The 14,727-nt window shown below is 41.0% G+C and overlaps 3 protein-coding genes, 1 long non-coding RNA gene and 7 other non-coding genes across 11 annotated transcripts; 1 reads left to right on the forward strand and 10 right to left on the reverse strand.

The window, feature by feature from the left end:
- Positions 1–65: 65 nt before the first annotated feature.
- Positions 66–2,343, reverse strand: LOC135347415 (uncharacterized). Its single transcript, XR_010398371.1, has 4 exons — positions 1,827–2,343; positions 1,707–1,762; positions 1,226–1,354; positions 66–1,043 (listed from the first exon to the last, which is right to left on the reverse strand). It is a non-coding gene; the product is annotated as an uncharacterized LOC135347415 (long non-coding RNA).
- A 1,250-nt stretch (positions 2,344–3,593) lies between these two features.
- Positions 3,594–7,655, reverse strand: LOC135347417 (probable serine carboxypeptidase CPVL). The gene is made up of 11 exons (XM_064545409.1): positions 7,437–7,655; positions 6,960–7,075; positions 6,641–6,814; positions 6,380–6,526; positions 6,136–6,261; positions 5,704–5,835; positions 5,439–5,537; positions 4,972–5,094; positions 4,731–4,784; positions 4,155–4,268; positions 3,594–3,989 (listed from the first exon to the last, which is right to left on the reverse strand). The coding sequence occupies exons 1-11, from the start codon at positions 7,615–7,617 to the stop codon at positions 3,840–3,842; spliced, it is 1,416 nt and encodes a 471-aa protein (XP_064401479.1). The 5' UTR covers positions 7,618–7,655; the 3' UTR covers positions 3,594–3,839.
- Trnae-cuc (transfer RNA glutamic acid (anticodon CUC)) lies at positions 6,554–6,625 on the reverse strand. Its single transcript has one exon. It is a non-coding gene; the product is annotated as a tRNA-Glu (tRNA).
- A 143-nt stretch (positions 7,656–7,798) lies between the features above and the next one.
- LOC135347419 (uncharacterized) lies at positions 7,799–9,565 on the forward strand. The gene is made up of 2 exons (XM_064545411.1): positions 7,799–8,030; positions 8,362–9,565. Exon 2 carries the CDS (start codon positions 8,373–8,375, stop codon positions 9,504–9,506), a length of 1,134 nt encoding a protein of 377 aa, XP_064401481.1. The 5' UTR covers positions 7,799–8,030; positions 8,362–8,372; the 3' UTR covers positions 9,507–9,565.
- LOC135347418 (probable serine carboxypeptidase CPVL) lies at positions 9,539–14,727 on the reverse strand. The gene is made up of 11 exons (XM_064545410.1): positions 14,547–14,727; positions 14,027–14,142; positions 13,742–13,915; positions 12,763–12,909; positions 12,362–12,487; positions 11,887–12,018; positions 11,668–11,742; positions 11,188–11,310; positions 10,522–10,575; positions 10,339–10,452; positions 9,539–9,801 (listed from the first exon to the last, which is right to left on the reverse strand). Exons 1-11 carry the CDS (start codon positions 14,725–14,727, stop codon positions 9,640–9,642), a joined length of 1,404 nt encoding a protein of 467 aa, XP_064401480.1. The 3' UTR covers positions 9,539–9,639.
- Positions 12,947–13,018, reverse strand: Trnae-cuc (transfer RNA glutamic acid (anticodon CUC)). Its single transcript has one exon. It is a non-coding gene; the product is annotated as a tRNA-Glu (tRNA).
- Positions 13,090–13,161, reverse strand: Trnae-cuc (transfer RNA glutamic acid (anticodon CUC)). Its single transcript has one exon. It is a non-coding gene; the product is annotated as a tRNA-Glu (tRNA).
- Positions 13,233–13,304, reverse strand: Trnae-cuc (transfer RNA glutamic acid (anticodon CUC)). Its single transcript has one exon. It is a non-coding gene; the product is annotated as a tRNA-Glu (tRNA).
- Trnae-cuc (transfer RNA glutamic acid (anticodon CUC)) lies at positions 13,368–13,439 on the reverse strand. Its single transcript has one exon. It is a non-coding gene; the product is annotated as a tRNA-Glu (tRNA).
- Positions 13,511–13,582, reverse strand: Trnae-cuc (transfer RNA glutamic acid (anticodon CUC)). The gene has a single exon. It is a non-coding gene; the product is annotated as a tRNA-Glu (tRNA).
- On the reverse strand, positions 13,654–13,725 carry Trnae-cuc (transfer RNA glutamic acid (anticodon CUC)). Its single transcript has one exon. It is a non-coding gene; the product is annotated as a tRNA-Glu (tRNA).

Below are 14,727 nucleotides of genomic sequence, written 5' to 3' on the forward strand. Positions count from 1 at the left end.
ATGATACAGAAACATACATACATGTACATGTTATTGTATGTGCATGCACGCATTCCAGTGGCGGATCCAGGAGTGTTGAGAGGGAGGTTCCAAAACAGTAATTTTACAAAAAAAGGTCATCACTTTTCCTAAGCAATGAGCATGCATGCACATCAATTGCATGAAATCAGCCTAGTATCTACAGATCCCGATCATTCAAGTTAAGTGCTAGCTATAGTAAGTTGATCTCCAGTGACGTGTGTTCTTGTGTGAAAAAGGGGGGTTCATGGAACCCATGCATGGAACCTGCCTAGATCTGCCACTGCATTATTTTGTTGTGATCCATAATTCAGCTCAAACAGTGTTTTTACAAGCCGGCAACTAGCTAGGGGGCCTGGGAATTATTTGGAAATTAAGTGCTCAGAGGCACTCAATTTGTAGTGGGTACACAGACCTCTGCTACTGCTATATACTGTTGCACTTCGGAAGATGGTGAAAGATGCAGCTGTTCAGTCACTACAACTAATACAGATCAAAACGAGCTGAGGGATGTATATTTCTTGGGTATCCTATATAGTGACTCAAGTATGTAGTACATAAATTAGTCTGGGTATAATTATAGACGTACACTGTACTTGAAATGTATACACTGCATGCAACAAGTACATTTAGTGGAATACGTTCGTCAAGAATGAACACATGTACTGTCATTGTTATACCTTTTTTCATTAAAGTACTGACAGATCTTAGTAGCAATTTCTTCCTTCCTTAGATCAAATAAGATCCTAATCAGCGCTCTAAAGGTTGCTTCGCTGGGTTCGTGACCTCTCCAGATTTGACAAACAGTTTATCACTGCCACTTGATTGCTTTTACTAACATGAGCGCAAGTCCTCGCATCAGCTTGTTTGTTTCCATTCAGCTTCAGTGGGTGGAAGTAGAGCTCCACATCATCAAAGTGCATAGCTACTAGAGAAAGGTCATCTTGTTCAATCCCTAGATCCAACTGCTCGTCAGTGACTCCATGCTTGACCATTAACTCGTGGAGACTGGTGGTCCATGGATCCTATAACACACATGCATGAATGAGTAACATGCTGAGAAAATAAGTATACTATATATAGCCATAGCCAAGTTTGTGGTAAACTGACGTAGTAGTATACATTATACAAAGAAGTAAAGCACTCATTATAGGGTGGGGCCAAAGGGTAATTATTTTATTTACCTACACAGCTACAGACAACGCACCTTTTTCTCATCACCACTGATACTATATCACCACTGATACTAAACACTGAGGGATCAATATCATCATAAAATTAATGTGATGAAGATCATCATATTTAGTCGTGCTTGTAACCTCTCTACTCTTTGTAACTGCACAATGAGGGGAATACGATAAGCAAACTAAATGAATTATATGTAGCTATTATGTACATGTATAGCTACCAATAAATGAGAAATTATGGCCCATTTCCAAATAAACATACAATGTACCATCTGAAAGAGCTCCTTTTAAGCTTTCAGAAAATCAGAAAATCGTTGACATTGGATCATCAGAACTCTATTTAGAGAGCCAATTCTAGTACTCGAGTCCAATCACACAATGAAAAATTGGATTGAAAGTACCAAAGGACAATCGGAATGCAATTAAAGTCCTCCAGAAGCATATTTTAATTAAGAACTTTGACCCTGACATTCATTATGCATTGAGAAAATGACCTCTCACCTTTAGATACTCGTAGCAACTCCCTCAGAACAGACATAATAGCAAAGGGTACTTTCCTGTAAAATTACGAGGGTATGGTATAGTGCATACAATGCCGCTCTAGTGAGCAGTTTCTCTTACCTGTTAGTATCCATTGTATAGAGTAGCTATTCACCAACTCTATATATACACTCAGCTGACAGCTCCGAAACTCATCCAAAAACAATACAATTATCATTGATTACTGCACACCACCAAACACGGTCACATCAGTGTACACACCACACATGAAAGGATGCCATGTATTTACAATGGGGAACCACAAAGCCAACTATGCACGCATTGCAAACACTGGAACCCAACACCATCTCACTAAGAGTTCACAATAAAGAAAGAGTATGAAACTTACTATAATTACGGGTACATTCCTTAATGCATGTTGGATGTCAGGGTCATGCTGTCATGATGCATTTAAACTCTGCTTCTGCTTTGGAGGACTTTAATTGCATTCCAATCATCTAGATCGAATTCTTCCTTTGATACCTCCACTCCATTATTGGGTTATAGGGTTAGTACAGGAATTTTTAGGGTACTATAATCGCTGTTAAATTTACAATTTCAACAATTGAAAAGGAGCTGTTTTATAAAAAATTTCAGCCATAGCAAAAACGAGCCCATTATCTTCGAGGATCCTCCTTCGTTTAATTCTCCTTCTCTGTAAGTTTCTCACCGTGCACGCACAAAAACGGTGCACGTGCAATGCATTCTTTACTATTTTTAGATATAAGACCCCGCCCATTTGTTTTCTGATAGATAGTAGTTGCATGCCCTCTTCTCTTCATACGCCCTTGGTATTATATAATTGTATATAGCTGACGTCAGTCAAAGGCCATTCTATGCTGACTGATCACATGTGTATCGTAGGGCATTTGTCAATCTTATTAAAAAACATGGTTTCAGCCCTGCAGGTGACCTGTTCTGGTGCTGTCGACAGTTTTTAATATTGTGTATCGCACCATAGAACCGCTGAACGATGCTGCAGATACTCTCTCTGCCCTATCAGCCAAAAATATAGCTTTGCGAGACTATTTTCATAGAAAAGTAAAGTTTGTATACGAGTGTAGTACACATAGTGATATGTACTCTATATAATTATATAACTGCATGGTGAGAACTCGAATAGAAATGGTGCATGTACTTATCCGTTATACGCCTATACCTGAACACTTTGAGTCAGAATTATCCTGTGTAATCAAAATCAAAATTAATGTGTCGATCAATTACACGCATGCACAATGTTAGATGGTGTTGATAAAGCCACAGTATTACATCACACATCTTCGTCAGCTCAAGCATCTGATCTGGTACATTTCCGTCTAACGTTAATTGACTTGCATGATGGCCATTGCAGGTATACAGTAACATGTAGGGCAATAATTTAATATGCCAAACCAATCTAAAGGTACTGTCTGTTCCCTGTGCAGATGAGGTTTCAAGCGTAAGGACGTCAACAACATAGAACCTTTTAAGAGTGCAGCCGATACTGAAAATGAACCATTCTCAACTATCCCAAAAAATGGTTTATAAGTACAATTGCATGTGCGCAGCATCTCAACAAACTTCTAGTGAGACTGATTGTGCCACATGCTTAGAGATACTCTATGGGATGCCAGAGCAGATTGGAACAGCCTGGCCATACAGTTGGACATACCGTCAGGAACGCGTAAGGTTAGGTGATTTTTAAGTGTGCCCACTCCTCATAATTCATTGTGCAGGAAATTAGAGCGGATAATCGGGACGGGGGCGTTCGTGAAATGTTTGTAGCAATGCTCGAGGAGTGGTGAATGGTCCCGTTGATCTAGATGACCTCGTGACTGCTCTTCGATCTGAGCCTGTAGGCAGGGGGGACATGGTGCGAAAAAAGATTACAAGCGGAGAGATAAAACAACCACAATGACATAGATTCTAGATGTCACTAACACATAGAGTTTTTTTATACTAGCTTGAAGCATGGTCATACAAATCTTATCAGAGTTCACAGTCGTAATTATAGCTACGTATATAATTATTTTATAGAAAGACAAGCAAAATTATATAATTATGAAGTGTAAAAGAGTAGAACTCTTGACAATAATCTCCAAAATAATAATCAGGCTATTGCATGTTCACAAAGTTCTGGATGAGGTTGAGTGCTCTCTCCGGCTGGTCAAACGGGAGAATGTGCCCACCCCCTCTCACGACCACCTGCATAAACTTGTTCACTGTCCTCACATACCCGGCAACATCATCTCCTATCTTCCACACCTGTGAAGGGAAGAAATGTGTGTGTGTGTGTGTGGGGGGGGGGGGGTGAGAACAAGAAATGTGTGTGTGGGGGGGGGTGATAACACGAAACAAATTCAACAAAACTATATTTGTCCTGTAAACAATCTATTAAAAATCTCCAAGAATAATCATCGATGGACTCACTTGTCTGTCAGCCTTGAGGTAGGCGTCTCTTCCCGACCACTGCAGTACCTGCAACATGCTCTCCGTAAGGGGAACCCCCACAATGATGTCCAGCTGTCCATTGTACAGGAGCACCTGAGGGGGCAAAAAAAAACAGTTGACAAGACAGACTGAATGAAAAAAGCAGTAAGCTGTACTGTTCAGCAGCAGCCATGGGACTTTGAAATAATTATAGGCATCGTTTTTAGCATGGTTGATCATTTCCCATTACTTAATTAGCAATGGCCAGCATGCAAATTAATGTGAAAAGTATAAACTGTACATGTGCGTATATAATAGCTACATGTAGCTTCCACCGAGGCATGCATCAGTACCCACGGTGCTTTCATTATAATTATTGTAGCACTATAATTTATACCAAAGAAATAATCGGATGTTCGCAACACAATATTATTTATGGCCTCTCAAATGGTGTTGCGAACGTCCAATTTCCAGTAGCTAGCTTTTTGATGCTATAGTGCTACAATTATTGCTTTACAATAAATAAAGTGTTACATGAACAGGCAATTGTGTAAGCAATAAAACCATATTTCCCACCTTGTAGTTGTCCATGAGTACTGACAACCAGTCCCTCACTGTGTCCATAATGTCCTGAGGGTCAAATGAATAACACAATCAACCATCGTGCTAATACACACCCATATCTCACACAACTATGCAACAGAAAACCACTGTAGTATTACTTGTGTACAAAACATAATAAAATTGGAAGAGAGGAAACCATCATTGTATCGACTACTTATAAGGCCATTATGTATCAGTACTTTATTGCACTCACGTTTCCAAGGGCCATTTCCACGTCTTCAGCGTGAGAGCCATAGCTGAGACTGCCGACGTGAATGGCTCGTCTGATGTCAGTGGTGTTGATGAAGGGAACGTAGTAGTTAAAATCAGGAGGAGACTGAACGAATAAGAAGTATTGCATGTGACAGTCTTATTTGCATGAAGAAAAGCTACAATTCTGAACATGTATTGTGGTCACCCTATAATTAAAACATGCATAGCCAGTTAACAAGCTTCAAAGTCTCCTTAGCGAATGTTTCCATAGCATGTATTTGAACCTGTGTTAGTAGGCCAAGTCTGTATAGTGTTATAGCTACTGTTGGTCTTCCCAACAAAGGGGTAACAGCTATCCTTACAGAAATATTAATAATATACACAGGGAGAAACGAATCACCCCAGGGCACGACTCACATTTCATACTTAATAGAATACTTAAGTACGTACCAACATACGTGTACCTACCGAGGTCCTGAGAATGTTGTAGTAGTTGGTGGATCCAGTAACATTGTAGAAGTATGTAGGATACGGTATCAGATCTCCGTTGAGCAGAGCATCAAAAATCTGCAACAGTCGGCACAAACATGTCATCACAGAGATCATTATACAAATGTAATTGGATATGCTTCTTTTGGCCACCGACTAAACCTTTCAGTAATAGCACAGACTACAACACAGCTGGCTATAATACAATATTCACTAACTGCCATAATAATTATAGTGTATATACCTTGAAGGCATCGTAAAACTGTTTGGCTTTGATGTGCTGCACAGCCGTATTGGTCTGTGAAAAAATGTAAGCGGCTTGGTTCTCATCAACCATTCCAAATTGGAACACAAGGTCAGCGTACGCATTCATCATCTGTGGGGGAGGAGGAAATGCATATTTTGAACTGAGAGAAGTGCACAAGAAATTCACTAACTGTTTTGGGAACTACCGAAGAAAATGGATTAAGAGCTGAACCAAAGATGGTTTGACATGCTGTATACCTATAACTGCATGGCTTTCAATGAAGTTTTGTCCATTTTGAAAACGAACACAATCCATTCAGGCTTTTAGTTGTAAGCAAAATACTCACAAATGGACAGACAAAACTGGATCTTAAACTTCCCACGCTACTTTAAGCTACTGTAAGAATACAGATGGTTACGATTGCTTTACATTTTCAGGGTCACAGAGTCCGTCTCCGATGGCAAGTCCCTTCAAGTTTATCTTGACAGCTGGGTTGTTCATGTTCTCAGTGTGGATCTTGTAACCAATGGCAGGCACGTACTTCCCTGCATACGACTGTATGTGTACAAGAAAGCAAATATTCGTAAAATGATAATTCAAAGCTAAAAATAGTCTAGCTTAGTTATTATGCACAGACTTAGAATCACTTCAATTACGATGGTGAAACACTGACCTCTCCAGTGAGATAAAAGTCATTTGCTTGGTACTCGGAGAAGACGGTGAAGAATTGAGTGAGGGCAGAGTACAGGTTGATCCCCACTTCTACTTCATTAGTAGAGAATCCCTTACTGTCGTTAGTGAAACTGAAACCAGTGCCAACCTGAGGAGAATAAAAAAGAAAAGGTAGCTCCCATGCGGGAAATCGAACCCCGGCCACGACGGTGAGAGCGTCGGATCCTAACCACTAGACCACATGGGACTGCACATTACTCACAGGGTTGTCGATGTAGAGCATGTGGTAGTCGGTGTTCCAAGTGACCTTCCTGAGAGACACCTTCCCGCTGGAGTCCACCACGAGGGGGCCGTTCTCGTTAAACAGACCAAAGAGGGAGGAGCCTCCGGGACCACCTTGAAGCCACAGCATCAACGGTGCATCTTTGTTACCATTCTGCGCCAACCAGAGGAGATACATAGTTTACAAACTCTCTCTACTAGAGCTACAGATGCAATGGGTATGCAAACCTAGAGTATAATTATACAAACTGAAGTGTTACAGTTTAGGATAATAACTCCAATATCTATACTTTAATGACCTGTGCAGGGAAGAACCAGAAGAACATGTTTCCATTGGAAGTCTCATTGACAGTGAGGAAGCCAGAGTAACTGGTCACACCAGCTAGCTTCTCCGTCACTTCACTCAACTTGTGAGCTACAGAGGGAAGAGTACAAAAGAAGTGCAGAATGAATCTTGTAACTTAATAAGACACTATTATAGACTTATACCACAGACACAATAATTATTCATTAGCAGCTATGATTAATTTTATTCATAGCTACGATACCATCATGTGATTGTGATTGAGCAACACTGAATGTATACTTACACAATGTCCGCATGTAAAATCAGCTGATGTCATCATCTATCTCTACAAGCCTTTTACATTTCCCGTTTTGTACGCACAATAATTATGGGGCCTCAGACAGATCTACTTAGTCTTACATGTATGCAATATCTTACATTTAGTTGCAAGTTGCATTTATATTGACTGACCCCACATGCAAAACCTCACCAGTGGCGACATCTCCCTTCTTTATGTAGGGAGTGAGGTAGAGAGGGTCTCCAGGATCTGCACCCAGTGAGGGACGATAGGCAGCCTTGTGCTGATGGAATATGGACCCCAGTGGAGAACTGAGCACCAGAGGAAGCAACAGAACAGAGAGAAGAACAAAGCTGAAGCTTGTACTTGCCATCTTGCAAACTTAATTAGCCGCGGCTTGTGGACGTGTCGTTGTCACACCCACTGTCTCTCTGCTGTGTGGGTGTGGCCATAAAGTTACTACAAAGGGTCGTCATAGGAAGAAGTTGCTTAGTAATGGCCTTACCCTCGAGGTAAAAACTGGCACAAGTACTTTGCACGTGTATTCCTAGCCTCGAGGAAAACTATTACGCACAATAATTATAACTTATTCAAGAACACTCAATACTGTACTGCCTATTGATATTTATAACGTTGTAATATCAAATGCTGCCGTCCTTCAGCATCATGATCAAGTATACATCGTTTCGTACATTGTCTAATACCTTGTGAACTGTTAGATCTGCTCCAGCTTGCAACTTATTCACTATACCATCTCATCTCTTATAAAGTCAGGAAGTATATAAGGTGACTAACTTAATGAGAATGACTAGTGCAGTGAATACTCGTTACTGACATCGATTCATTTTTTCATAGCTTTCATGTGTATACAGGCACTGATAAATTTTAGAACTTAGACATAATTTTTCCCTTCGATACGTATTTTCCCTGTCTTTTGCAAAATGGTATGGTTTTGGAAACTCTCTTTTTTCACAGTACTGCATTTATTTTGAAATCTGGTAGACGTGCATGAGTAATAAGTGTGTAATTGCAGTGTCTGATAGTGAAGAGATGGTATTAGCTAACTTTATTTCAAGCTTTTATCTATTATGTGTCTGTCTGGCCCACCACCTGACAGTATATAGACTAATGCAGATGAGGTTTACAAGGCTATCTAAGAAGTTTGTTTGGACTGTGGCATTTCTAGCGACAATTGTCATGATAATTATCATTTTGATGGTGCATGTGGCTAGAAAGAATATGTCTGGGACCATTGCTATAGTGGACCTTCTACTGACTGCTTTGTTCTCAAAATCAGATTCACTTGTAGATGTCAAAAGAGCTACTTTACGAAGATCTGTTGACATCAATGGACATCCTTGTTCGAGTACAAACAGAGCACAAAAACACACCTTGAAAGCTCTAAATATATTTACAGACCTGTGTGATGTGATGACTGGAAGACACAACGGCTATCACTACGACCATCCTGATATCGTACATTACGTTAAATTCACAGACAAAGATGTAGAAGAAATAACATTTCAAGAATTTGTATCGATACTTTCGATGCACAAGTTCTACAGACCCTCGAAGATAAAAATACACAGCAATGCAAAGAAATTTTCTGGAAAATACTGGAACTTAACGCAAAGTCTGGGCTTGTATATTGAAATTGGAAATGCAGACCGGTTGAGATTTATTGGACAAAAACAGAGGCCGTACTTCATCTCACATGAAGTAGACGCACTAAAAGTGGACATTATTGTCAAGAAAGGTGGAATTTTCACAGATTTTGATGTGATTATGGTAAATGGAACGAAATTTCGATCTAAACAGAAACTTGCAGAGTGTGTGATAGGATCTGATACTGACCCGTGTACAAGACTCTGTGCAGGATTTGTCTCTTGTGTTGCAAACTCTTCCTTTGCCAGAGATTGGAGGGAAGGCTATCGCAAAGACTATGCTCCCTACCTGTGGGTCTACAACGCTGGTACTGTGCCCTCGAATCTGCTCAGGAGTTGTCCAAGTTGCTACGACGTGTATGTGGACAGAACAATCAGTTTGATGAACGGAGCACAAAAGTGGCTGGAACCGAATGGAATAGACTGGAAAAGCAGAAGTGTGATCCACTATATGAATCGTATGTTCGGAGTCAACTCGAGGGACATCACACCCAAGGCTGTAGTGACTCGTTTTAATAATACTGCCTTAGGTGATTTATTTATGTATGTCTTAGGTGATACTTATCTTTCTCTTTCCTTATCGGAGTATCATGAGTAGATGTCTATACATGTATGTACGTACGTTTCACCTTTTATATATTCAATTGTCGTAACTTCTTTCATAGCAATAGAATGATATAGATAACTGCATACAAAAAATAATGACGACAAATTGAAGGATATAATTATATTCAAAAGCCATGATCAGGCATGTTCACAAAGTTCTGGATGAGGTTGAGTGCTCTCTCCGGCTGGTCAAACGGGAGAATGTGCCCACCCCCTCTTACAATCGCCTGCATGAACTTGTTCACTGTCCTCACATACCCGGCAACATCATCTCCTATCTTCCACACCTATGAAGGAGAGAAAGTACAGGAATGAAACAGATGTGGTATATAATAATTCTCTATAATTTATCTACCCAACAATTACTAAAAAGGAAGTAACTAGCTAGCGTTGGTGTGCAACATTTATCTCTCTCTTTCCTCCCAATAAATAAATGGTATAACTTTTATTTGTGGGATATTAAATTTTGTTTTGGCTTATATTTCAGGCCTCCCAGTAATCGGGTTAGCATTCCACAAACTACAGTTGCAAAACTGTTTTTCTACAGAGTGAGCTATTTTGGAGGATAGAGATACATACTGCTGTTATAGGCGATTAATAAGAATTTAAGGCGACCTCCAAACTGCCATATCCCATGCTATCATCCAGCAATGTATAACAATTAACCCAGCCCCCAACAAAGCCCGCCTCTGTATAATAGCAAACCCCCTACGTGTCCTTCATAAATGGTTCCTCTGTCACTGTACGCACAACTGACAGTAATAGACACCTAATACTAATACACACAATGAATATAGTTCCGTTGGACGGACGGTCGAACAAACCATTTTGTCTGCTTTCAGGTACTCTTCTTTTCCGGACCAATCCAGCACTTGCAACATTCTCTCCGTGAGGGTGGGGCCCACCACAATGTCCAGCTGCCCGTTGTACAGGAGGACCTGTGTGTGCGTGGGAGGGGAGAAGTGTGTGTGAGGGTGTGGAGTGGGTGGGGTACATATGTACGGCACCTTATAGTTGTCCATCAGTACAGACAACCACTTCTTAATGGAGTCCATGAAATCCTGGGGGGTATGACAATTATAATACATGTAGGTGATAATTGATAATGACTATATTCTGATGGCGTTCAACTTTACCGTATGTTTAGAGCAGTAGGTACATGATTGCTTTCGGACAGAACTGTTTATGATTGTTAGCTATATCAAAACAGGCTCATTTCAATCATCAAGATACCTTTTTCGAGAATGGAATATTTGGATCTGAAAGCAATCACAGTTTTAAACACATTCTTAGACAGGCCTTACAAAAGGCTGCACAACGCATCGTTTATTGTGAAAATGCACAGTTCAGGTGCATGAAAATGGTCATATAGGACGTTCTTCACTAGGAGGATGGGTATGAAGACAAGGAGTATATTGCAGCTCCCACAATACCGTACAGCTGTTCGGATGGGTCGAACCACACCGAACACCTGCAAAATATTCGTGGTTTTCGTGGTTGAACACTGGACCACCACGAATATTTTACCCACGAATGAAGCGATCTTACCTACCTTTACCTGCAGTGCAAGCAGCAACCACGAAAAAAATTATCCATGAAGTCACTAAATACTGCTCAACCACGAATGTTTTGCCCCCCCGAAAATTACTCGCTATATACGGTACAACACTTACAATTCCCAGTGCTTTGTTCACCTCTCCGGACTGAGAGCCATAGCTGAGACTGCCGACGTGAATGGCTCGTCTGATGTCAGTGGTGTTAATGAAGGGAACGTAGTAGTTAAAATCAGGAGGAGACTGGACGGATACAAGAAGATACGATATGGGGTGGGGCCCTTTTTATTTTGAACAATTACTCATTGCATGCTGTTACAAATTTTCAACATATCGATGTACAGTGTCTATTGTGATCACCCTATCAGCACCCTTTACAAGTTATAATGGTTCCAAAGTCTCCATAGCATGTGTTTGGTGTGTTAACAGACCACCTCTTTATTACAGCCACTGTTGGTATCCCCAAGGGTGACCACTACAGACTGTATAATGGCTTGCTACAAATTTTCCATTACCTTTTACAGACTTTGAATCTAAATAGCTATTGAGAGCGTGTTCAATATTTATACTTATGTCCTTCGTTCATGCACACTTACTTACCGTTATTTTCAAAAAGTTATAGTAGTTGGTAGAGCCAGATATGGTGTAGACATAGTCAAACAAAGCGTTCCAAACCTGAAACATAAAATGAACGATGCACCGGTACAGAAACACAAGCACGTCAGATAAGCTGCGTAGAGTGAGTTTCTAGTAGCTATAGTATACAACACATGCTAGAAAACATAGGTCTCACAAAGTACATATATTATACGTACGTACCAGGCGTGCAGGCACAAACTGCTGGTTCTGAATATTTGTGACGATCTGGTTAGTCAATTCTTGGATCCTGTTTCTCTGGTTTGTGTCAGCCATTCCAATCTGATAGAGTAGCGGTCCATAGCTGCCCACCATCTGCAAGGAAGGAGGGGGTGAGGATACTAACATCTCTATATCGTTAGCCGAGGGGATCGAAGCCAATATTATTTATGTGGATGAGATATTTGTATACATTCAGTGGCTCATACAAATTTTAATAAATAAAGAAGTTCACAGAATAAATATTTGTTTTATAAACAGGTTAGTAAAAGGCAATAGGTGTTATCAAAGGCAATATCATTATTTTTGCAGATGGGATCTTCAGAGGCTAGCTCATACAGCTTTTAATAAATGAAAGAAGTTTAATGAATATAATTGGTTCAGGAACGGTGATAGAAAGGCAATAATTATGAGAGAATACTGTATCCACAGAACTTACATTTTCAGGGTCACACCACCCGTCTCCGATGGCAAGTCCCTTCAGGTTTATCTTGACAGCTGGGTTGTTCATGTTCTCAGTGTGGATCTTGTAACCAATGGCAGGCACGTACTTGCCACCATACGACTGTACAATAACACCAAAAGACAGAATAATTATAGGATAGTTAATACTGTAGATAAAACACAAACTGAATTATAGTATTATGGTATGGTTTTTGATTGAATGAGCTCATCGTAAAATCTACTGTGATTTAATTGACAAAACGAGGTTGTTTTGTGTTTCGTACTCATTGTTTTGTAAGGGTCCAGTTTCTGAAAAAACTCGCAAGAACATTGACATAATGCATCACAGTGCTTACATAATTATGTATGCATGTAACTCTCAACAGACCAACTGACCTCTCCCGTTACGTAGAAGTCGTTTGTCTGGTACTCGGAGAAGACAGTGAAGAATTGAGTGAGGGCAGAGTACAAGTTGACTGCCACCTCCACTTCATTAGTAGAGAATCCTTTACTGTCGTTAGTGAAACTGAAACCAGTGCCGACCTGAGGAGAATAAAATAAAAATGGTGAGAAAAAGTATCTCCTATGCGGGGAATCGAACCCCGGCTACGACAGTGAGAGTGTCGGATCCTAACCACTAGACCACATGGAACTACTTATCATGGTTGCTTTCAGCTGTTACGAATGAGGTGGGTGCTGCCATAACACGAAACAAAAAACTATCTCCCATGCGGGGAATCGAACCCCGGCCACGACGGTGAGAGCGTCGGATCCTAACCACTAGACCACATGGGACTACTTATCATCCATGCTTCCAGCTGTTACGAATGGGGTGGGTGCTACCATAACACGAAACAAAAAACTATCTCCCATGCGGGGAATCGAACCCCGGCCACGACGGTGAGAGCGTCGGATCCTAACCACTAGACCACATGGGACTACTTATCATGATTGCTTTCAGCTGTTACGAATGAGGTGGGTGCTGCCAAACAAAAAACTATCTCCCATGCGGGGAATCGAACCCCGGCAACGACGGTGAGAGCGTCGGATCCTAACCACTAGACCACATGGGACTACTTATCATGATTGCTTTCAGCTGTTACGAATGAGGTGGGTGCTGCCATAACACGAAACAAAAAACTATCTCCCATGCGGGGAATCGAACCCCGGCCACGACGGTGAGAGCGTCGGATCCTAACCACTAGACCACATGGGACTACTTATCATGCTTGTTTCCAGCTGTTACGAATGAGGTGGGTGCTGCCATAACACGAAACAAAAAACTATCTCCCATGCGGGGAATCGAACCCCGGCCACGACGGTGAGAGCGTCGGATCCTAACCACTAGACCACATGGGACTGCACATTTACTCACAGGATTGTCGATGTACAGCATGTTGTAGTCAGTGTTCCAGTTGATTTTTCTGAGAGACACCTTCCCGCTGGAGTCCACCACGAGGGGGCCGTTCTCGTTAAACAGACCAAAGAGGGAGGAGCCTCCGGGACCACCTTGAAGCCACACTACTACAGGAGCAGATTTATCGTCATTCTGGGGAATCAAAAAAAGAGAAAACATTTGCTTCAATGCCACAACAATTAACAATTAAGTACATCTGCAATCAGCACAATACATTGAACCACACAGCACATTATAATTTACCTGTGCAGGGAAGAACCAGAAGAACATGTTTCCATTGTAAGTCTCATTGACAGTGAGGAAGCCAGAGTAACTGGTCACACCAGCTAGCTTCTCCGTCACTTCACTCAACTTGTGAGCTGCAGAGGAAGAGTACAAATTAAATAACAAGACACCATAGAGTTATATCACATAATGACACAATATTCACAGCAGCTATGAATAACTCTACGAGACCATCATGTGATTGTGATTGAGTACCCAATTTTACCAATACGCTCAACTACGTAGGTACCATAACAAACCTAGATGGATGAAGTATTAATTAAAGCTGTGTACATGCAATGATTCAATATTGATCGATAGGTACAACGAGAAATCATCAACAGGTCAATTCACACAGAGATTGTGTCTTCAGAACATTCTTTTCCAACTACACCATTTCCATTTGAACATATTTTCCCTAACGTTTGCCATTCCATTTTCTCAGATTATAAGCAATGAACTATTACAGTACTTACTATAGAGTCATGCAAAACCTCACCAGTGGTGACATCTCCCTTCTTTATGTAGGGAGTGAGGTAGAGAGGGTCTCCAGGATCTGCACCCAGTGAGGGACGATAGGTAGCCTTGTGCTGATGGAATATGGACCCCAGTGGAGAACTGAGCACCAGAGGAAGCAACAGAACAGAGAGAAGAATCAGCTTCTCCATTGCTGCAGCCAT

The sequence above is a fragment of the Halichondria panicea genome, chromosome 14 (assembly GCF_963675165.1).
Source record: "Halichondria panicea chromosome 14, odHalPani1.1, whole genome shotgun sequence".
NCBI classification, from domain to species: Eukaryota; Metazoa; Porifera; class Demospongiae; order Suberitida; family Halichondriidae; genus Halichondria; species Halichondria panicea.